The sequence below is a fragment of the Mercenaria mercenaria genome, chromosome 3 (assembly GCF_021730395.1).
Source record: "Mercenaria mercenaria strain notata chromosome 3, MADL_Memer_1, whole genome shotgun sequence".
In the NCBI taxonomy this organism is placed as follows: domain Eukaryota; kingdom Metazoa; phylum Mollusca; class Bivalvia; order Venerida; family Veneridae; genus Mercenaria; species Mercenaria mercenaria.
Window position 1 is genome coordinate 33,946,721 of NC_069363.1, and position 25,181 is coordinate 33,971,901.

Here is a 25,181-nt window from a genome sequence, read left to right on the forward strand (position 1 = left end):
TTTAACTGTGAGTATTTAAATCATGTTGAAGAAATGGTGAAAGAGGTGGGGACTTTATATGGTATTCATTAGTCTGTTACTTATTCGCGTTTGAATAAGGAATAAGTAACAAAATGAATCCAGTTACTTATTCCTTATTCGACGTATGTCAGTTCTCGGCGAAAACGATATGACATGTGTTCAGAACACGTTTCGTAGGTGTTATAGTGAGTAATAAAATCAAGTTGAAGGAATGATGAACGAGATGAGGTGTTATCTTAAGTTCATTCATCTTTTACTTTTTCCAGTTCTAATTATTCGACTTCTGCAATTTTCTGATGGAAAGAAAAATGTCATGTGTTCGGAACCACGTTTTGTAGGTTGAAAAATGTGTACTTTAAACATATTGAAAAAAAATGGTGAACGTGATGGGGAAATTAATCTGAAGTTTATTTCTCTGTTACTTATTCGCGTTTGAATAAGGAAAGGAAAAAAGTAACAAATGAAAACTATTTACTTATTCCTTATGCGAGTTTTTCATTTCTCGGAGTAACAATATGACACGAGTTCAGAACACGTTTAGTAGGTTTTAAACTGAATAATTAAATCATGCTGAAGAAATAGTGAAAGCGATGACACTTTATTTGCTGTAAATTTGTCTGTTACTTATTCGCGTTTGAATAAGGAATAAGTAACAAAATGAATCCAGTTACTTATTCCTTATTCGAAGTATATCAGCTCTCGGCGAAAACGACATGACATGTGTTCAGAACACGTTTTGTAGGTGTTATAGTGAGTAATATAATCAAGTTGAAGGAAGGATGAACGAGATGAGTGTTATCCCAAGTTCATCCATCTTTTACTTTTTCCAGTTCTAATTATTCGAATTCTGCAATTTTCTGATGAAAGAAAAATGTCATGTGTTCGGAACACGTTTTGTAGGTTGAAAAGTATGTTACTAAATCATACTGAAAAAATGGTGAACGTTGTGAGACTTAATCTGTTATTTATTTCTCTGTTACTTATTCGCGTTTGAATAAGGAATAAGTAACAAAATGAAACTAGTTACTTATTCCTTATTCGACTTAATAATTTTTCTGGGCGAAAAAAGACATGGCATGTGTTCAGAACACATTTTGTAGGTCTTATAGTGAGTAATTAAGTCACGTTGAAAAAATAGTGAGACTTTTTTTGTTGTTAATTTGTCTGTTACTAATTCGCGTTTGAATAAGGAATAAGTAACAAAATGAATCCAGTTACTTATTCCTTATTCGAGTTTTATCATTTCTCGGCGAAAACAATATAACATGCGTTCACAACACGTTTTGTAGATCTAATAGTGAGTAATTAAATAATATTGAAGAAATGGTGAACGAGGTGAGACTTTATATGGTAATAATTTGCCTGTTACTTATACGCGTTTGAATAAGGAATAAGTAACAAAATAACGTCAGTTACTTATTCCTTATTCGAGTTTTTTCATTTCTCGGAGAAAACAATATGACATGTATTCAGAACACGTTTAGTAGGTCTCAAAGTGAAAAATTAGATCATGCTGGAAAAATAGTGAAAGCGATGACACTTTATTTTGTTGTAAATTTGTGTGTTTCTTATTCGCGTTTGAATAAGGAATAAGTAACGAAATGAATCCAGTTACTTATTCCTTATTCGACTTTTACCATTGCTTGGCGAAATAGATATGAGATGTGTTCAGAACACGTTTTTATAGGAGATTAGACTTTAACTGGTGTTAATGTTTCTGTTACTTATTCGCATTTGAATAAGGAATAAGTAACAAAAAGTACCTAGTTACTTATTCCTTATTCGAAAAAGGAATAAGGAATAAGTAACCAACTTTCTCGTCATACAAAAACGAAAATGTTGCAGGCTCGGTTTGATTGAGCCTGTTTATAAACCGTTTTATGCTATAAAATAGGCATCCAACGTATTGATTCAGTTAAGTTTTCTATCTATACTTGTATACTGCTGGACCCCCCTCACGGGTTTAATAGACTGCACTTGAGGTTATAATTTTTAATATCGTCCAGTACATTCAATGTATATTTACATCCGAGTTCCACAAAATGCTTGGGTCGTGAGAGGTATTGCACGATTCATATACACTCATGAAGAAACTCAATTCATTCTGTCAATGCATTATAATATATTTGGGTTATGCAACTTCCTGCACACACCTGCAAAGGGTAAGTAGCATTAAATAGAAGAAAGAATATCAAGGTTGACAATAAATCTTTAAACTATAATCAAGGCCTTTAACACGTGGCTCTTGAGAGACACGTTAAAAAATCTCGCATTAATCACTGATGGACTTGATAGTCACGTATCTCCTCCATACCATCTTTGTCAAATTGTTTGTACAACGTCTTCAGTATTTCACTAGTTAGTAACCTTGTTTGTTTATGTGTAATATGCCTGATTTAAACGATATTAAACTTGAAACAAACACTAGTTACCGGACTGCCCAAATTATTTCATTGGTTGTCACAATTTGTTTACGATACCATACGAACTTTATTTTTTTCCTTGTTTATCGTAAAAATCAGCGGATCAACTTACCCGTACCTAATATTTACATAATACATCAACTGATAATTTTATAAAGCAACTTTATATGGTTTTGAAGTTGAAGAAAAGTCGAGATATTTTAATATTATCTCATCAACCTGGAATTATCATTGGCTAGATTCGATTAATTGCAATTCAAATGCAGGTATGAAGTTTTAATATATATCTAAATGATACGTATGCATTCTCGAGTTGAGGTTAACACCGTTTTGCTCATTTCACTGTTGATTTAGGGGCAACGAGCACTAAGTCATTCATATCATAAGTTTTAACATCCTAAATTATTTAAGAGTAGAATCCCTCCCATCAAAGTCAGAAATTTTCAATTCTGTTCCAGACAATGAATTTGAATAACACCAAACAACGATACTCTTGATCGGCCAATTGTGTCTTCATATTGAACGCCTGGCACTTTAAAAGATTATGGTATATATTGCGTACTTTGCCCGTTCATAAATTAATTTTTGAATGCTTTTTGTATTTAAGTTTATTTATAGCCGCCATCGGTAACCCAAACAGACGACTTGTTCAACGGTTTGATTTAAGCCTAGCCAACCAATACTGAATTACAGACAATCTATTCCGGCGGTCATGTAATAAAAAAAGGGTGATAATTAATATTAATTTCGACTAACATTCAAGCTCTGTAATAAAAAAACACAAGCTATATAATAAAAAAGAGAATAATAATTAATATTAAATTCGACTAACATTCATGCTGAGTACCATACAAGATATGTAGGTAATATATTTACTTTAAATCTGTACTATTTAAGAGGCTATAAAACGACCTTTAAACTCAGATGCTCAAGCGAAGTAGACATAACAAATTTATTAACATATTTTTTGCCTTTGACCCACGGAGAAATGTTCAAATTTTACTGATAAGGAGGCAAGATTTTAAAAGAAATTTCGATTTTCCATATCAAAATTTCGAATTACATAAGTCAGCAATTCGAATTATATATCTCTCAAAATTTCGAGTCGCACTTGTCACTAATGCCCGTCCGTAGATGTAAGACTATACATGTATTTCTGTCCTTCTAAAATCTTACAGCGTCTCTTGCAAACTCGTACACCGTCTTAAACTGTACGTCTGCTTTTTACCGTTTTACGAAAGACGGATTGACAAATCTTAAGATAAAAAAATGTTTCGTTTGTAAAGTCTTAATAGTTTTTATAGTTTAATGTTTTTAGTCTTATACTGGGAAAATCTGGGCCCGTATTTATCAATATCCAGACTTTGTCACAGAATGTCTAGATGCACGTATGCATAATCGCCAAAATATCTCAGCCAAATTTCATTTATTAGAATTGATTATAAAGAAAGCAAAGTAAAATGAAAAACTGGTGTTCTAAGCATAAATTTTACGGTAAACGTTGTTGAATAAGGACCTGCACTTCGCAAATGTGTGTTTTACAGTGTCAACTGTCAGTGCCCTCAAGGTTTTACACACAATAGTGCCAACGACACTTTATAAATACAACTTATTTCCAGGCTGTTGAGACGTTTTTATTTTCCCCTCTCTTAAAAGTTGTTCATGATTTTTACGGACCATGAACCCACCTTGGCTGAAACAAGGGCTGAAGCGGTGCCGAGCGTTAAAATACCCTGAAATCCCGACAATAAGCCGCGGCTTATTTTAAATTTTCGTAAGGATTTGGTGGCTTATTATCGAGAACGGCTTATTTTTGAGTCAGGCGAACCTTTGAGTACATATATCAGTTAATGGTTTGAAAACCGGCATATTTTCGAGCAGATACATATATCATTTTTTTTCTTTTAGTAAAAACATCGACGTCGGTAATAACTTAAACTTCTGACATAACTCTTTTGTTACAATTACTTAATGAATGAAAATAATCCGATGCAAACAGATAATTACCCTTTAAAAGTTTTGTCTGATCTAACAAACAAATACATGTACACCTATGATTAAATCGCCCAACGGGTATTAATAACTTACACAATACGTGATAACCACGTGAGGGAGGCGTGTGTGATACCACTACATAAAAATGGAAAAGATAAAAACGACCCTAAATCATATAGACCAATTAGCCTTACCTCCCACTCAGGGAAATTACTGGAGGGGATGGTAAAGGCTCGTTTAGATCACTTACTGGAATCAAAAAATATCATAAACCCCTTTCAATCTGGCTTTAGAAAGGGAAGCAGCACTTTGGATCAGCTTGCGCGTTTGCAGCAAGATGTGATCCAAGCCAAAAACAGATCATGTTCAGTGCTTGCAATATTTTTGGACTTAACTGCAGCTTTTGATTTAATTTAACGTGGCATTTTGGAGTACAATATAAACTTAAGGAATATGGTATCACAGGCGCCTGCTTCCAGTACTTAAGGTCCTTCCTTGAGGGCAGAAAAATTTCTGTTAGAGTAGATGGGGTACTTTCGGATCAAGAACCTCTTGAACGTGGAACTCCTCAAGGTTCGATCCTCTCACCGTTGCTCTTTTCTATTATAATCAACGGTCTCCCAGATACTCTCTTAAACTCTGGGATGGTCATCAGCCAGTTCGCAGATGATTCTGGAACGTGGTAATCAGGGTCCAATTTGGTCAAACTAGCCCAGGATGCACAGGCAGGTTTGGACTCACTATGGGGATGGGCTAAAAACTGGGGATTTAAAATTTCAGAAACTAAAACAGTAGCTATTCTTTTTGGAAATAAAATACAGCACACTTTGAACGTTAATTTAGGCGGCACACCAATAAAATTTGTTAAAGTTGCTCGATTTTTAGGAGTACTATTGGATAAAAAACTCACATTCGAGCAACATATACTAGATTTGGTTAAACGGTGCCAGAAGGACTTAAATGTTATGCGAATGTTAAAAGGCACAGATTTCGGAACAGATAAAAATAGCCTTTTACTACTATATAAGTCCCTTATACGTTCAAAAATAGATTATGGTGCTCATATCTATTCTGGTGCTAGTAATACTCTACTCAATAAGCTTGATAGAGTCCAAAACAATGCCCTGAGGTTGGCCCTGGGTGCCCTCAGCTCCACCCCTGCACAGGACCTTGAGGTAGAGGCAGGAATACCTCAAGAAGAATGGAACAAACATTAAAATATTGGACCAGAATTAAGGCCTCTAAAACTAATAACCCTGTACACACCTTATTAGGTACAGGTTATTTTGCTAAATCAAAGTTCAAAAATTACAGTCTTCCATTTGGGGCTCATTCCCAGGAATTGGCTGAGAATTGTGGCCTAAGAGATGTAAATGTTGCCGAACACAGACCCTCCGTGGTTCCGCCATGGACTCTCAAATTGCCAGATGTTGATATTTTATTAACAGAAAAAGTGAACAAATCTGATTTGCCGCAATTCGCAAATACAGAAACAAAAATCTATTTCGAAAAATATTCAGGTCATGTACATATATATACAGATGGATCAAAATGTCCGAATTCAGGCAAGGGAGCTTCTGCTGTTGTAGTACCATCAATGAATTTCGAACAAATCGACAGGTTAACTAATAATACATCCATCTATACAGCAGAACTACTTGCCATCAAAAATGCTATGTGCTGGATTTTGGCCAACAAATCAAGCAAAGTGGCCATTTCTTCGGATTCACTTTCATCACTGACCTCGCTGAAATCAAATAATAGTCAGTCGAGGCCAGAACTGTTATCAGAAATAATTAATTTATATAATGAGGGCCTGAACGCAGGCCTAGAGGTCACCATAGTATGGTGTCCAGCACATATAGGCATATCTGGCAATGAGAGAGCTGACTTGGCGGCCAAGGCGGGACTGTTGTTTGAGAGTGTAACCAAACATATTGACCTCTCTACCACTGAAGTATACTCCAGGATTCGAACCTATATTCTGGCCAAATGGCAAGCAATTGTTTCTATAGGTGAACCGAAAAATAAACACACCAAGACTTCTGTGGGGCTCAGCCGTCCAATGATATATTCACAAGATATAAAGGTGGATAAGACCATAACACGGCTGAAACTGGGCACAAACCTGTTGCCCGGTAGTATCGGGCAATATATCAGGAAAATTGAACCGGTTTGTGCCCAGTGTAGAGTGAAATATGATACTAAACATCTGTTACTGGACTGTGGTGAATTTGGCACCAATAGAGAAGCTTTCAAACAATCACTATCATTCTGTGGCCTCAATTATACAATAAAAAACATACTAGATCCACCAAAAATTAATAGAGTAGCTGTCTTTAAAGCACTAGAAAAATTTATTCTAGACTGTAGATTAACTGATAAAATCTAAAATAAACATTATTAAGGTTTTCTGCTTCCCACATGTGTCTCTTTTCATAACATAAAGTCATAAAATATAAAATAGTGTAAGGTTTATACTGGATTTTTATACTTGACAAAATAAAGAAAAGTATTATACACAATATACCTAAAAGATCTGGTTGTATAAAGCATTGAATAATTTTATAATGACTTTATAGTGTAAGGTAATATTAATAGTACATGGAGGAGAAATTTAAATATTAATGAGGTTTTATACTTGACAACACCAGAGTATGAGCCAAATTTGTCAGTCTTGTCAGAAACATTTAATATTTTTATATAATTCCAAAGAAGGGTTTTTTGAGTGAGTGCGGACTGACCGAACATTCCCATTGTATTTAATATAATGGAATAAGGTAACATTAAAATTAATTAGTATAATACATAATAATAAGATTGTTTCAGATACTCCATATATATACTTTAATAATATAGAACACAAAGTTGGGTAAGCAGTAAACACAAAACAATAACAACAACTAAACAGATATAGGGGTGCTAGTATATTCTACTTAACTTATAATAGAAATCCATGGGATTGTCAACATTTTACATATATTCTTTAAATAAAAACTCTAAAATAGTTAAATGGCACTTAGGACCCAGTTGTTTGGGTAATTATGAGTAATAGCCAAAGACGGCAAGTCTTTTTCTTTGACAAAGCAAAAATTTTAGGTCAAGCGCGATATTAGCAAGAATAGTTGAGCTACATCATATTCATATATAACCGGTCACCCCAGGAACTCTATTAATTACCAATCAGCTATAATTGTTATGGCTGATTCAGCAAAGGAGATAAAGACAGTAATAAGCTTATAGAAAGAATAATAACAAAAAAACTATGTTTGTTGCTTCTTGTCCTGTCCCTCCTATAATACAGTACAGACGCCATGGTGTACACGAATATATATACTATAATTGTGTAGGTTTTAATTGTTGCCATATCATGTGACCCTTATGTTTTATCTGTAAATATGCCAAATGTAATTATTTTATATATATATTGATATTTTTAACAGTGGCCCTAAAAAGTAAGCCGTGAAACGGTGTTTTCTATATATTGGATTGTTTTTATTATTCATATCTTAAACAGGGTCACGCGAAAGGCATTGTCTTAAATATTGTTTGATTGATGACCATTATTAATCATATGGGAGGAAGGGAGCTACATGTTGCCTGATATGTTAAAAAAGTCTCCATACTGTACATAAATATATACTATTTCTCTTTTATAGTATAAATAATTTTAGCAGTTTACTGCAGAAATGGGCTCAATGTAAATAATATGGAGCAAAAGTCATCATGAGCCCATCCAAGAGTGAAACTATCTTATATATGTTCAACAAGATAGTTTCACCACATACCAGGCAATGAAGATATTACTGATAGCTAAATGGGGCTTTAGTCTACAACTCAGATTTTTCTGAGTTGTTAGAATCTCAGTGTGATATCTGGCAACATTGTTATTCTTATAAGGTCATCATCAATATTCAGTAATAACAAGGTCCAGATATTAGTTAAGTATGCAAAAAAAAATTTAGGCAGAATGACAGAGGCAGTATATAAAAATGATTATGGCTTATGTAAAAACATATTATTTAACATCAGAATGATTTATTTTCTGTTTACAGCAACAATCAGGTGGTTAAATTCGTTTTTTCTGGTTTTTCAGAAAAATCGGATTGACCTACTTGATTTGTAAACAACTTTAGGACAGCCAATCACGACAAAGCAGACAACGCGGTTTTAACCAATCAGCGTTGGCCTGCCAAAACCGTGGTTCGTCTGAAAAATGTAAACAAACAGAAGTTTTTCAATAAATTTAGGACTTTGCTGTCTCTGTCACACTTATAAATATAGTTTTAAATATAAAATATGTTTTAATAATTGATATAGTATAAATTGGGGAAAACAAAATGCCTTGACACACTATATGAGGTACATGAAAGAAGATACACATATAAAAATGAAGAGGTGAAATAAGTTAGTCTTTTCTTCTAACTGTAGTTTTTATGATAAATGTATGGGATTAAGTTCCCATCTTATTCACAGTCCACTGGAGGTCACTTTGACCTACTTTAGACTGTGAATTATGGTACACACTCTACACGTAGCCTATAAAGTGTTGTTATATAATTGAAGCTATGCTCGCCCATATGGTCTTAACCGGTGGCGAGGGTAAAGAAGCTCAACACACACAATGATAACCACCGCATTGTGCTAGCAGTTTAAAGTTTTGATTTGTTCAGGTTTCTAAAAATCAGCAAAGTTTTAAGCGGTTTCTGTTCCAAGGTTTGTGTACGGGTAGGTAGCTTTTGCTGTCTTGTATGGTGTCCTAACAAGGTCATTGATACTATTTCTGATAGAAAAATGTGGACGTCGAAAACGGCATGGATTGAAAATCGTGGTATTCTATGAAACTTTTCTTCATTTTTTTTTTGCTATTTGAGAGGTTTTAATGAAATAAAAAGTGTTAACACTTGGATTGATGCTTTCAAGTGGCGACCACAAAGAGAAAACCGTGATCTGGTCGTTTCTTGTAGCAGTGTTCATGTTTGTTCAGCATGATATTTTTGTTCCGTTGGGGACCTTATTTCTTTATATACATATATAGGCCTATTGAGTAAAATATTTGATTATGTGTCTAGCACCTGTGTCTGATTCATGTGGGGAAGTTGGCAGTAACTTGCAGAGAACAAGTATGTACTTGCACAGAGTCCGCCAGCAACACCGATTAGGTTAACTTCCCGTCGTTAGATAACTGAAAAACTATTTAAACGGCGTTAAACCCAACACAAATAAACAAACAAACAAAATAGTTTTTTGGGTACGAAGTAACTGTTAATGGTGTCAAAGATATGGATCTGAGTGTTTGCAGGGTAAAGTAAAATAAACATTCTGGTAGCGGTTGAACAAGCTGGTACCATTACACAACATTGCTACGAAGTCTCGTCATCAGACGTATAATTTGATGTTCAGTTTATAGGCTTGCATATCGATTAGGGAAATCAGCATGATTTGCTTTTTTGTCACATGGGTGGCCGGGAATCAATACTCCGACGACGCTAATTTTTCTTCATTGAAGTATTTCGGGGTGTAAATATATTCATTTCACAATTTCAATATTGTTTTGTAATTATATATATATTTTTCATTATTGTTGTTATGTACAAGTCAGTTTCATTTCAATGTAAAGTACCATTTATGCTTCTTCGTTAACGGAGTGTTTAGTAAAAGTCAACAGTTACTATGACAAGCACATTTTCTAGCTAAGCATTGGATACAGTTATAACTTACAGCTTTCCATATTATTTCATGTTTTTGTATATATCTCTGATACAAATATATGAATTCGGTAAATACCACACACAAAGGTTATTGCGTGTACTTTTTCGTGTCATAGGTTAACTTCCTGGTTGCGTTCTTATCCAATCGCTGCATACGTTTTCTTTCTTGTAAAGACTGTCTGGCTTCTGATCAAGTATTTAGTCTTTAAATAGTAATAGATATTTATTTCTGAGACTTATTGTATTTGATTGTCGTACGAATGCCAGTGCATAGGTGCATGTTATATTATGAACGTGTAAACCACTGCATACCCCCACCTCGACTCCAGGGTTATTAGTATTACGTGGTACGTACTATTTATGGATTGAACAGGGATGGTTCAGTTGCAAGGTCAGCGATGTTTTAGTACTTAAAATGATAATGATCTGTTATTTAGTTGTTTACATATTAGTGTTGGGTACACTGAAAATACACCTTAATATGATAGTACAAGTAAGTATAAGCCTTGTTATATTTGTATTTTACGGGTTTATTGGCAGAGTATTTTATCCTAAAGTTTGAAATTGCGTAGTCGGTAGGGAATTTTTTCTCATATCAACGACTAAAACAAGGTTGTAGGTTCGAACCGTTCACGCGTGTAGTTTCTTACCTATTTTCCTGATATCATTTCCCTTTATATTTTACTTGTTTTAAATTGTGATATGATTCAGTATGTCATTAAAATATGTCTAATACGGAAATCAAATAATATAGATTGTGACATACTAATATACATTACTTGTATATGGATGCATTTGATATATAACACTGCTCTTTATATACAAAACAATACCTTCACAGTGAACGTAACAAAGAAAATACGGAACAGAAATAAGTCTTTTATAAAGTAAGAAAGTTAATCAGAAAAGTAAGAAATATTCGAATACCGTGTACAAATGTAAGTTCGCTCGCGACATTACATATTTTAAAAAAAAAATGTCAATTGAACTCCGAGTTATCTAGTTTCTTTTATACATTTATAATCGACCCTGTTAGCATGGTAGCAAGAACAAGAATGAATCGAAGGGTCACGAGTTCGATCCAATAGTGCGGCGTATATGAAAACTTGACTGCTGTGGATTTTTGGATTTTTGTTTGCATCTTGTGGATTCGTTCAAGGATCAACTGTAACTACAATATCTAATGACGCCAGTATAATATGGTTTAATAAGTTAAAGATCGTCGGAAATAGAACTAGAGCTCTTTATCTTTTTTTTCTTTTTTCTTTCTTTTTTTAGTTCAGTAAATTGTTGTGTCAGTTCTGTGTACTTTGTTGTCGCCCATGGTCTACTTTCGTCCTCGGTAGGATTATTTACACTCAAGAGATCAAACCTTTGGTACAGTCTTGGTGAAATTTGTCTAGGACGTAGGGCAGAAGAAAATCTCGGACAAGTTTGATACTCTATTATCTTGGATAAAAAGAGAGGTTACTAACTCAAATCATAGAAAACGATTGTTAATACTCTAGTGGTCGCTGCTTTATCTGTTTGAAACCAGAAAAAATGTTTGCCTCTAAACAAAATAATCTGGGTCAAGTTAGAAATCTGGGATCAAAAAACTGGACCAATAGGTCCAGTAATAAAAAAAATGTTTACTCTGATCTTCATCGAACTTAGTCGGAATATTTCAGCTAATTTTGAAAATAGATTATATAAAGTAAAAAACTGGGCCATTAGGTCAAATCATAGAGTAAACGTTATTTACACTCTACCGACAAAACTTCCTTTTCTATTTACATGAATCTAGTTAGAATTTCTGCCTCTATAGCATCTTTTACAATTTTGTAACTTAATTTTCCGTGATCAAATACTAGGTCATTAGGTCAAATTATAGAAAATTCCCATTATAACATTTGAGATCACCCTTTCTTATTGATTTCTTATTGAGTTACATGAAAACTGGGCAAAATGTAGTCGTTGTAAAGCGACATGAACTTGAAACAAAGAAAATGGCAATATTTGTCTCATATCTGTTCCCTTGAATACGTCCTGAACTAGTACACTTGAACCGTTTTATGCTATAACATAGGCCTCAAACGTATTGATTCAGTTAAGTTTTCTGTTGCAGATATTGAGGTTACAATTTTTAATATCGTCGAGTACATTCAATGTATATTAACATCTAAGTTCCACTGATTGCTTTGAGTCATGAGAGGTATTGCACTATTCATATACACTCATGAAGAAACTCAATTCATCCGATTCAGTTATCATTTTGCTCGGATACGGTCAATGCATTATATATATTTGGGTATTACAACTTCTTGCACACACCTGCAAGGGTTATGTAGCATTAAATAGGAAAAATATATCAAGATGGACAATAAATCCTTAAACTATAATCAAGACCTTGAACACGTGGCTCCTGCAAGACACATTTAAAAATCTAGCATTACTGACTGATGTACTGGAAAGTCACGTCTCTCCTCCCTACCATCTTTGTCAAATTGTTTGTACATGGACAACGTCTCCAGTTTTTCACTAGTTAGTCACCTTGTTTGTGTATTGCTGATTTAAACGATATTAAACTTGAAACTAACAAACACTAGTAACCAGCCTGCCCAAATTATTTCATTGGTTGTCACAATTTGTTCACGATACCATTCGAAATTCTTCCTTGTCGTCAAAATCAGCGGATTAACTTACCCGTAGCCAATATTTACATATAAATTGTAGAAAAAGTCAGTACATTCATTTTCAAGAAAGGTATGAATACACATAATACATAAACTGATAATTTTATAAAACATCTTTATATGGTTTTGAAGTTTAAGAAAAGTCGTGATATTTTAATATTATCTCATTTATCTGGATTATGAATGACTAGATTCGATGAAGTGCAGTTTAAATGCAGGTATGAAGTTTTACTATATATCTAAATGACTCGTATGCATTTTCGCTTTGAGTTTAACTCCAGTATCTCATCAAGTATCACCAGTCCTGTTAGTGACTATCAGTTCCGTATGATTAATTAGGACGTGGATGACGAATTACCAGACATAACTATCTCCTGTTCATTACCAGAGACCAAAATTAACCTTGTGCTACACCAGTGCTTGCTAGGCAGGACAGGCTATGTTGCACCGTAAATTTCACGGAAACGAATTCCTCACACATGTGTTACAAATGCGGTCGAAAATATCACAAATCAGAAATGTGACATACGTTTTTGCTTTAATATGGGTACGGATGCGAATAGAATATGTGTGACGAATTCGTTTCTGTGAAATTTACAGTTCAACATGGCTAAATACATGTCTGACCAAATGTTCCATTTACCCTTACCCTGCTAAATGTCTTTAATAAATTTGTCAGTCTTTCAATTTCGACATTACCATTAACTGTAAAAAGGGATGTTTACCAAAAAGATATTGACTGAGTGGTGAAAAGTGCAGATCTTGATCAGACTTCAAGGATGTGCAGGCTGGTCAAGATCTACACTGGTCGCAAATGCATAATCAATCGTGTCCAGCATGATAAGGGTTAAACGTCACATAGCTGATTAAGACTGACAATATGCAGGCATAAAGTAGTACAAGGCTGTGAATTTATATTGGTGTACATTTTATTGCTTCAAATATTGTTTTACTATATGACTGCATGTCTAATAAACTGAAGATCGATACAGCTTAAAACAAAATGATTTGGAAGTGATAAAGTTAACCGCAAACGCGTTTTATTTGTCAATATAAGAATAAAACAATAACATGAGCTTTTTAAAAAAAGCAAGTATGTGGCCCTTTGTAGATTTAATTTCGTGAAAATACCCGGTAGTAACTTTAATTAACATGTTTGAAACTTTTAGAAAGTTCGTCCAAATTTTATTTTATGATTATGATGATTTGCATTATTTTACCAGAAATATGTATCGACGCTCACTGATTACAACATGCTCGTTTACATGTATGATCAGCACGAAAATAATATATCGGATCCTGTATCTGATACAAAATTACTATTTTTACACTAATTAATTTAAGGTGAATCCTGAAACAAATTCTATCAATTTAGACATCAGACTCCGCATCTCATTCATGCGAGATTACGAATTTGAGAGAAGAGCCGTACCGGAGGCAGACGCTCTACCATTAGACAAAATTACTTCACTGAAAGTTGAATCATGTGCCATGACAGCTCAGTGGTAGAACATTTGCCTCCGGATCGAGAGCTCCGGAGTTTGAACCACGACAAAGAGACAGAGAGGTCACAGTTAGGCAGAGTAGCTGGTCCAGCGGAGATACTTTATTCCAGAAAGATAGATCTTCAGATGAAGATAAAGCATTGCAGCTGGTCCGACGCAGAATATTTATTCTTGAGAGAGTGTCTTCATATTACAGTTAAGCACAGCTGCTGGTCCAATGCAAATAATTTATTCCTTGGCGGGAACCTTTTCCACAAGCGAGATTTTCGGACTTTATCGTAGATTTTCATATAAAATGTCCTATTGTCCAGAAATGAGGTATGTCTGTCTAAATCTGCTTTGACCATATGGTTCTACCGTATCCGAGACGATGCAAGCATAAAAATAAGAAGAAACGAAAAAAAAAAAACAAACACCACCACTACCAGATGTAAAAAAAACACTATAGGTAGCACTGCAATGCTTCATGTAGTTTAGAAAGCATAATTATTACGTTTACAGCTTATTTTGTAAGATCATTTTGGTTTATGGCTAAATGAATTGTCTGTGCGGACTATCCAGCCATATTGGCATTTTCAAATGATAAAGAGTCTTTGAAATCGGACCCTTTGAATGGCTACTGTGGAGTGTGTACGTTTGCAATGATTCTTCACTGATAACTCATCCTTCTGTTTTCAGAACTACAGAACTACTCTACTTAAGAAAGTTTTACAGTTTTTATGAGACATGCCCCAAACTTACAGAAACGTATGACTTTTAAGTGATCTTTTGCATACATATATATGTCAAGTAAATGAGTAATGGCCCTTTGAATTATTACCGCATTCAAATGTATTGCCCTTGCGCAACTAAAGATTTTCAAAGCAACAGTGCAATAGTCTTGAACGAATGTGGGCTATACTTTGACATGTGCACCTGAGGACAATTATGTAAAAGGCAACAAGAGCTATAAATGTCATTTAAATAATTAGTAAGTGCCAATTTTTTGAAACATGTAACTCAGTCTTAGACTTTTATTAATTTATCTCCCCTTTTCGTACGGCTTTTTCCATTTGGTAACTTTAATAGCTACCAGAACCTAATAAACTTTTATCACGCAGCACATTACAGTGCCGCTTATGAACAGACTCAGTCAAATCGAGAATGCCGTTATTGTGCTTAGTTGCTTGGTTGCAATCTTTGCTTTCAATGGATTATATCCAAAACCAGAAAAGAAGTCTTTTAAGTGCCATGTAGAGATCATTAAAATCTCCTCATTCTTAGACTCAGTATTGTTATATTTGCTAGTCCTTCTAGATACGAGGTGTGTTGGGGGTGGGAGTGAGGCGAGTTGCGGAGGTGTGTTGGGGGTGGGAATGAGGCGAGTTGCGGAGGTGTGTTGGGGATGGGAATGAGGCGAGTTGCGGAGGTGTGTTGGGGGTGGGAGTGAGGCGAGTTGCGTAGGTGTGCTGGGGGTGGGAATGAGGCGAGTTGCGGAGGTGTGTTGGGGGTGGAAGTGAGGCGAGTTGCGGAGGTGTGTTGGGAGTGGGAGTGAGGCGAGTTGCGCTCTCCACTACCCATGACAGCTCAGTCAAACCGGGTATATTATTGTTTTGCTTGGTTTTGCAGTATATACATTTATAGATTTTATGTTTTTCTACATATAATATACTGTACTGATAAATGTTTAAATACATAAATTGAGCGCAACTATTCTGCAATTGTTTAAACATACAACTTCTTAAGCCCTTTAGATTTACGATTGTATACATTTTTGTTGTTCATTAAAAACCAAGTACTGATACTTTAATTCATCAACAACACTGTAGACACGCCATCTGGATTTTAACAGTACACGTTTTACAAAATAACACTTGAATAATACGAAGCTTTGTATTGCAATGTCATTTCTAAAGTTGAAACGTTATTTAAATATGCTCAAAATCATTCTCAAATATTTGCGTACTACATCGTTTATATTTAGCTTATTTACATAAACGAAAAAACAAACCTCTCTCTATTTACTAGTTTTATTTATGTTAAGAAAAGAATTAGTAACAGTAAAAATACTGCAGCATGTAGATTCCAAACAGTTCATTTTTGTGGAAGGGTCATGTTAAACTAAATATAATATAATTATCAGTAAAATCTATGCTGAAAGGATTTTATTTATGTTTATGAGAAGCAAAGACTTGAAGCTCTAGTAGGTGGGGTAATCATTTGAATTGTGGCAAAAGCATAGAATATTAGTGAATGTTTTGTGTATGAATAAATGAAGGGACATAATGAAATCTTTGTAACTGTAATTAGGAAATTTGAAATTAAAAAAAGAGAAGAAAATTCGGTAGTTTTTAATTTATTATCTATTTTTATGCAGTTATTTGCAAAACTGCAAGCACAGACAGATAAAGCAATACTTGCCTAACAAAGTATCATTATTCATAAAGGTGCAATGAGCACTATGTCATTCATATCAGAAGTTTTTACAACCTAATTTCTTCATCAAATAAAGTCCCTTCCAACAAAAATAGAAGTTTTCAATCCTGTTTTAGACAAAAACAATGAATAAAACCAAATTGTGTTTTCATTATTAAACACCGGACACTTAGAGGATTATGGTATATACTGCGTTCTTTGCCCAGTCATAAATTAATTTTTGAATGCTAATTGTATTTAAGTTTATCTTTAGTCGCCACCGGTAACCCATACTGGCGACTCGTTCAATGTTTTTTGGCGAAAGTTTTGACTTTAGCCCAGCTAACCAGTGTGCTATTGACCTTCGATCAAGAAGAGGATAATATTTTTCCATGGTGCTCCAGATTAAAGTCGACTTACATTCGCCAAGGTTGTAATGAATCACGTGCTTTTATTTATGAACGTGCAAATGGGTAAACTCATACGCTACAATAATGAAATATAACCTAAAGGAAAAACATTTGTTTTATTGTGTTTCAACTATTATTTGTAGAAAACAGTATACATGAAAAAGTGTCAGTCACATGTTGTATGTATAAATCCGGCTCTCGAGGTAACTGTTTAGGCGGTAACTCGGTTACCGCCTAGTCAGTATCCCTAGATCCAGATGAAAAATCCGCACCTTCAACCACTGGAATATATTTATAATTTTCAATATCGCAGAAACACATCTATCGCACTGAATATCGATAGATTTCCTATCTCGCATGTAAAACAATTCTTAAACTGTCTTTCTGTCTCTCTGTCTGTCTCCCCCCCGCCCCCTCTTCTCTCTCTCTCTCTCTCTCTCTCTCTCTCTCTCTCTCTCTCTCTCTCTCTCTCTTGATGCACATTTAAAAAAAAATTAGATTAATTGATTTCTTCATCTTATTGCATAGTTCAATAAAAGCCTTTTCAAAAATAATGACAAAGTTACAGTAACTTAGAATTTTGAAAAGAGAGGACACATGATCTTACAGCCTGTCGCAGAGACAACCCACACCGTATGATGTGTCAGCTGCTGACAACATGTCATTTCATTTTAGTGGTATAACAACATAATATATACTAATTTGGTGCATTTAAGGGAAAATATTCAGAAACATTTTATAATCACGATAAGTGTACATTGTTTTGTTGTTTTGCACGTGTTTGAAGGATAAATAAAATATAATAACATATATGAGATATAGTAAATGAACCCAGGTGCTCCTCAGATCGTTGTTCCAGGCATGGGGGCACCTGGGTGGAACCAGCAGTCTTCCGTAAGCCAGCTGGACTGTTTACTCACTTGAACAATTGTACACCCAAAATGAGGTTTCAAACCCATATCGGTGTGTATGTGAAGAGGCCGGAGGGGGGGGGGGGGGGGGGGGGGTAATTCCAAGTCAGCGACCCTGACCACTTGGCCATGAAGGTCCCAAGATAAAGTAAAGGTGTAATACATTATTCCAGGTAAGCAAATATTACCCCCAAGTTTCGTGAAATTAGATAAGTGTTTAAACATAAATTTCTCGAATTTACATTAAATTTACAAGACATTTTTCTTGTACTTTTCAGATAACGCAAGGTACAGAAAGGCCAGAAAGTAGACTTTATCGATCTTGCGTCATAAAACGTTCAAATATTTCAAGTGGTGAATGTTAATATTTTTAAATGACAATAAGTGTTTGTGTTTGATATCGAACTCCTCTGTGAAGGCTGTGAAGGACACAAAGGACATAACGATTTGCTAGTTTTGTTTAAGTTTGATATATCATTGGAAGTAATACTTATATAATAATGGATGTGACCACAGATGGACAAATAAATAATGGCGCAAAGGACTATGACATAGGGACCAACCACGTGCACAATCATGGTTCTGTGCACGGGTACAACGCCGTAAGAGAACAAGATGAGATACCACACGATATGATAGGAAAAGAACATAGAACAGCTCACATGGAACACATGCAAATGCAAATGCAAACAACGGTATAACATAAATGAGCCGCGACATGAGAAAACCAACATAGTGGCTTTGCGACCAGCATGGATCCAGACCAGCCTGCGCATCCGCGCAGTCTGGTCAGGATCCATGCTGTTCGCTTTCAAACCTATAGTAATTAGAGAAACTGTTAGCGAACAGCATGGATCCTGACCAGACTACCTTTTTTAACCAACCCTACTTCTTACGACACTGATATTTAAGGGGGTAAGCCTGTATTAAATAAGTATCATACTTGAAAATGAAGAGCATGTAAGTTTCATTTATGATTTTGACGTCTATGTGTACCTTTATTTAGTGTGTAATACCTCAGCATTAACACCATGTGAAAAATGTAGAATTCTAGTTGTACGGACGAACAGATCCAGCATATATGGGGATGGATTTTATAAATTTCTTAAAACAGAAATAGACCAAGTTAAAAATAAAGTTTTGACAGATTGGTCTTACTTCTGTATGTAAAAACAAGAATTTTTGTAATGGCGAGGTTTTAGCTTAGACACTGCTGCGGTGATTGAACTAGCAAAAATATAAAATACCGCATGTAGCACTTTATGTGACTATTCCCATTGCAGTTCGTATTTTTCAGTGTAGATATAAAGATTTTTTTCTGTGTATACATTTCAGTTTTCCCTGAAGACATACTCTGATTTTCTACTTGAAGGTGTCAAAATTTCATCTATCCAAGGTAAAGATCCTTTCTTATTTTATGATTGATTTCTTTAAAAGTGAGTCAGAAATAGGTCTCTTAATAATAAATTAAAGGCATGAGATCCTAACCCATGGCCTTGAATAATGGCTACAGTCATTATAAGTTTTTTCATTTCATTTATTGGCAAATCAGCATTACAAATGCCTTTGACCATTTACAATATCTATTACAAATATGGTCAAGACATATTGATATGAAATAAAGAGTCAGTTATACATACAAAAAAAGCGAAACATATCATCCGTAACAAAACATAGTACACTAAACTAAGAGGGGGTTAGAACTTCAATGGTTTGTTTCCGCAATTTAAAAGCTTCGCTTACATATTTAGCATTTTATTCACTCTTTTCTTATTAGTAGAGTACATAATATTAATGGATTTCTGTACAGACGGCCAGGCTGTTTTTACAAAATACTCCTGTCTAATGTTTGGATACTTGTTACAACAAAGTAGCAAATGATATTCGGACTCAACAAACTGACATACCAGTATAACGTCCAACTTCAATCTCATGCCTATGCGATGCAGTTCTAAAACTGATGAATTGTCTTCTTAGTAAATTGCTTTCTAATATGTCCAAATATTTCTCATAACAGAACTCTACTTTAAATTTTCTATAATATTCCAATTTTGATATATTTTGAATCGACGCTTTCCAGTTCGCGTAACCTTTGTTTAAACATATCATAATAGTTACAATTTGAATCAAAATTCAATATAGTGAGGTTTACCGCTCGACGATTCAAATGCAAATTTAAGTGGGAACCTATACGCCATCCTCACGGTGGAGAGGGCATAATAATAAAACAGAGGCATGCAATATTTGTGCATTAAAATATGCATTCATGTTGATATGTATTTTTGTTTATTTCTCGTTCATTTTCAAACATACTTACGTCTGTTATTAACAAGGTCAAAGGTGCGATAGAAATAGCCATAATAATATTTTAATGTACTTGTACTGTATTAACAAACGTGTCCTTTTGTTACGCGTAGGAGTCATCTTATCATCATTATTCATAACTTGAGCTCTTACTTTTAGGAATTGTCCTGGCAATGCTCTTCACTTTTGCGATTACAATGTTAGTTGACAGCTTAAAATTTACGACACACGTGCTGGCAATGCGCAAAGGAAGTCAAGATAAACCGCAAGATCTGAAAAAGTAAGTAGAAGGAATTAGACAATGGAAACAATAGAACACTTGATATGCACTTAACAAGTCAAACATGTATTTTGGCTGCGTAAGACAGGCAGCTGCTTAAGTCAAGTTAAAATTAGAAAATTCAGTTTGGGAATTTAGGTAATTGACTATTTAACGCAAGTGGGTGCTGAATACAGGTGGCCGCTAAGGCACGTTGAGATGTGCATATTAACAATCTTATTATAGTTTACTAAAAGGATTTGCACAAATAATTTTACATGACGACATAAAAAATTCAGTCCGTTGTTTAATGTTAAGATTTTCATGTATCTTCCTATGTATATACATATATTCAAGAGCTAATATCCTTATACAATTAACATACCTACCAGGCGCTTGTATTTTCATTCATTATAGAGATGTGAAATTTCTATCTCCAGATTATAAATTATTTCCAAAAAATGAACGTTACATTGAAATGCCAAAATATCTAACAAATAAGTTCGAATAAAAAAGCTCATACATAGCCTTTTTTTTACTACATATGTATTTCCACAATCGAACTTATGTTAGCAATTAAAACTGGTACTGTAATGACAAGTCTTTAGAAAACCTACATTGGCTTACAATGCAGACAAGTTGACGTGACCTTCAGCAAAAGACTATATCTTATATCTCATTAAACGTCACTTACGATCCTTACGTGGCTATTACAATTAAATGTATATTGGCACTCGGGCTACGCCCTAGTGCTATATAGGTTTAGTCGTGTCAATAACCATATCAGGCCCGCCATTGCCGTTTTGAAAGTATATGATATTGCCCAATACATGTGAAACATATTAATCTATAAAACATATTGCATAGTGTAGGCCTATGTGAACATATTGCTCAGTTGGCCTATATGTAAAAAACAAATAGCACAATATATGTACTTATTATATATCTATTCATTTATAAACTCCGTTAAGTTACAGCGGAACCTGAAATGTCAATATCTTTCCATTTCATGTCAATATCTTTCCATTACATATCGGGCTGCGTGATATCATTTGTGACGTCAGTTTCATGCAAGTCGTCGCGTTTAAAAGCTCTTTAACGAGGATATTTTCAATTTTGCTTAGGCTAAAGAACAAATTCATATGATTTATCATTTTGTTATGAGACCTGTATTGTTATGGAAACTAAAAAGACACTCGGAGCATTATAAGTAAAAGGTCATTAGATTTATATTGAGAAATATGCACTCGTTCTTTCGCGGAATGATATTGGGCTCATAAAGTCGCGCAATATTTCCTGTACAGAATTCATGCATATTTCTCGATACAAATCTAAAAATCTTTGTCACATGTTTGACGTCGTGGGAATTAAAGAAATTTGATAATACACTAATGTAATAAAGCTTTGACGTTGACGTCATTTTGAAAGAAATTTTGATTTTCAGCAGGAAAAGCTTACATGTGATAAAAAGCATATTACATTTGTGTCTTTCCACATTGAATTTATTAAACTCGTTGAATAAAATTGATAAAATGCTCGGCAGAGCCTCGCATTTTATTATTTTTATTCAACTCCTTTAATAAAATTCAATATGAAAAGACACTCACGTACTATCCTTTATATAAATATTGCACAGAATAGGTAAATGTATTGCATATTTATGTAAACAAATACCCCAGCAAGGTAAATAACATTCTAATAATACCGGTATAATGAAGGTGATGCGTTATGTCCTTAGGATTTTAAATAACATGATAACTTTATTTTTCTAACAAAACGCAAAGAACAATAATAGGACTATAACAAATATATATTTGTTTCAGAAGACAGAACAGGCATCTCTTTGTCGCAGCAATTTCTCACACGTTGTCTGTAAGTCTCGCCTATGTTATGATGCTCTGTATAATGACAATGAACGTTTGGTTAATGGTATCAGTCGTTCTAGGATCCGGAATTGCACATTTCCTTATAAGACCTGTGTTGTCATGGAAACTAAAAGAACATTCGGAGCATTCTGAAGACTTAAATATAGAAAGAAATGCAGAAGAAGCCGAGCCATTAAATCATTACCATGACTTTCTAGAAAAAAGAAAGGGGCGCGAAAATGGTAGAATGTGTTCTTTGTTAGAAAATAACTCCTGATCGCTGCAGATGCATACGTTTGAATTCGCTATAAACTAGCAGTTAAACAGAATCTGGATATGTTGATATTTGTTTTATTTTATTGCTCTATCGTTGCACTTCGTTGCAAGTGCTGCATTGATTATAGATATTTGTAGTCAAACAAGACTTGTGTGCTGATTGTGAGAGGATTCAGTTCAAAGGAAAAATAACTGTTCTGAAAACATCCGCAGAGAAGAATATTTACTCAATAGCAGAAAATCTTCAAATACTATTATATCAGGGTGAAATACCTTTACAGTAATTGCATGTTGCAAAACGGCTTACAATGTATCTCACTGCACCGATTGCCAGGCTTTAACCTACATGTATGTACAGTTCAAAGTGTATGGAACATGCAAGTGTCACGGATCACGTGAAATGTTAATGACAAAGAAAACACAATAAAGATTCAAGTATTTGTTTGATTTCATAATGACCTAATATTCAGTACGTAGGATGGTCCACTGAGAAAGACTAAATTATCATTAAAAGTTTGTTATATCTTGTGTTAAAGTTAGTTTCTGCAAATTGCTATTAGTTAACTGTTGCTAGTTAATTACAGAAAGTTGCATTCAGGATCTGTTTAATGTTTTGTTTTGTTTTATGTTGGGTTTAACATCCCGCCGACACAATTATAGGTCATATGGCGATATTCGATCTTTAATTGTGGAGGAAGACCAGAGGTACCCCTCCGTGCATTATTTCATCACGGACGGGCACCTGGGTAGAACCACCGACCTTCCGTAAGCCAGCTGGATGGCTTTCTCACATGAAGAATTCAATGCCCCGAGTAAAGCTCGAGCCCACATTGGTGAGGGGCAAGTGATTTGAAGTCAGCGACCTTAACCACTCGGTCACGACTGTTTAATGAAATTGTGCCGGTAATGTACCAATAACGGAACGAAAGTTAGATTAGGTAAAAGTAGTGTTGTTCAATTTTGAACGCCATATAATATGAAATAATGTAAGGAAATTATCTATCTTTCAGTGATAAATAGTCGTATCTAAGGTAAGTCTAGGGTGATGTTTTGAATTTCAAAAGCACAGCCGAGTTTGTATTTGAAACTGCTAGTAAAGGTTTTGGCCTTAATGTGGAAAGGTCTGTTGTAAGGAAGTCATTCCATTGTTTCACTGAAACTTGTTTTTTGACCGCCTCAATAGCTCAAAGGTAAACTGTCCGCTTTGAGTTCAGAAGGTCGGCGGTTCGATTCCCGTCCTCGTCATACCAAAGACATGAAAAATGGTACTGGTAATTCCCTTCCGTGAAACTCAGTGTTTGAAATGTTGTACTAGAAGGTAAATTAGCCGTAATCTGTTACTGAATACATTGTTTGTCGCACACGAGCTTTGTAGTTCATGCTGTCTGTTGATCCTATGCGACGATAAATAAAGCTACCTTTTTAGACACAGTTATATGGCTTCTTTTTGATAACGATGCTCGTCATTGTCCTCTTAACTTGATATGCAAAGTTCTTAAGTAATACCAGGTAAACTATACAGATTTCCTTTTTACTGATTTTACGCAAAGTTTTATTAACACCTGATGTTGCCGTAACGTCGCTTCGCTTTTCACAGGTAAAAAATAATGCCAGCTTTGTATGTAAAATGCTGGTAGAAACTGTAAAACAGAAAACATAGATTACGTTTATGAACAGTATTTTAAAGACTGTGCATATACGAGGGACTGGTACTATCAATGAAGAAAATGGAATAAGTCAAAATAATATACGAACATAATATTATCGTCTACATAGACTAGAGAGTAACAATGCGTGCTTGTCATAGGTAAGCTCTGTCAAAACTTCGTGGATGTAATAGATTTTGTTTCGTAGACAAGTCTCTTTTAATGTTTGACTGTCAGTAGTGAAGAAACAAAACAAATTTCATAGAACCAATACCGAATCTTGCCCAAAAGAATGGTTTATATATCTTACAGATTCTGTTTTGATGCCATAGAACTAACAATAATATAATGTTGTAATTAAACTTTATTTACGATTCAGTTAAGTAAAATTATTTCTTTGATGGTTAAAACCTTACAGAATATTTCAGTATTTGTGTCTTAAAATATTTACACACTTAGCTGTTTACAATATTTATAATGATAATTTTATTATATTTTGCATAAATATTTTTCTGCTGCAATCGTTTAACCTGCCTTTGCCGTGAATGGGTATAAAAGGTGGTGAATATAATCTCTTGCAATTCATATGTATTTTATATTGTACATGGATGATACATTAATGAAAGTATATAATACATGGAGCAATATTTTCATTTAGATTGACAACGTTTCACGATTTACATTTTCGGAAGGTCCTGGTTCAAAAGATAAAGTGCAAAAACTCGATTAGCTGACACGGTTATTTGAATTAGTTTTTTTGAAATGGGAGCCAAATACATTGTGACA

At 34.5% G+C, this 25,181-nt stretch overlaps 2 protein-coding genes across 4 annotated transcripts; both read left to right on the top strand.

Annotated features, from left to right (window-relative positions):
- Window positions 1-2,721: 2,721 nt before the first annotated feature.
- On the top strand, window positions 2,722-18,473 carry LOC128546219 (uncharacterized). Of its 2 annotated transcripts, none has more exons than XM_053538152.1 (2): window positions 2,722-8,846; window positions 18,324-18,473. In XM_053538152.1, exon 1 carries the CDS (start codon window positions 5,641-5,643, stop codon window positions 6,829-6,831), a length of 1,191 nt encoding a protein of 396 aa, XP_053394127.1. In that variant the 5' UTR covers window positions 2,722-5,640; the 3' UTR covers window positions 6,832-8,846; window positions 18,324-18,473. The 2 variants fall into 2 exon arrangements, with proteins under 2 accessions (XP_053394127.1, XP_053394126.1); XM_053538151.1 differs by having other exon boundaries at window positions 2,722-8,837.
- LOC123525126 (uncharacterized) lies at window positions 18,465-23,347 on the top strand. Of its 2 annotated transcripts, none has more exons than XM_053538154.1 (4): window positions 18,465-18,740; window positions 19,381-19,441; window positions 20,509-20,629; window positions 22,432-23,347. In XM_053538154.1, exons 1-4 carry the CDS (start codon window positions 18,546-18,548, stop codon window positions 22,748-22,750), a joined length of 696 nt encoding a protein of 231 aa, XP_053394129.1. In that variant the 5' UTR covers window positions 18,465-18,545; the 3' UTR covers window positions 22,751-23,347. The 2 variants fall into 2 exon arrangements, with proteins under 2 accessions (XP_053394129.1, XP_045159829.1); XM_045303894.2 differs by having other exon boundaries at window positions 22,435-23,347.
- Window positions 23,348-25,181: the final 1,834 nt, after the last annotated feature.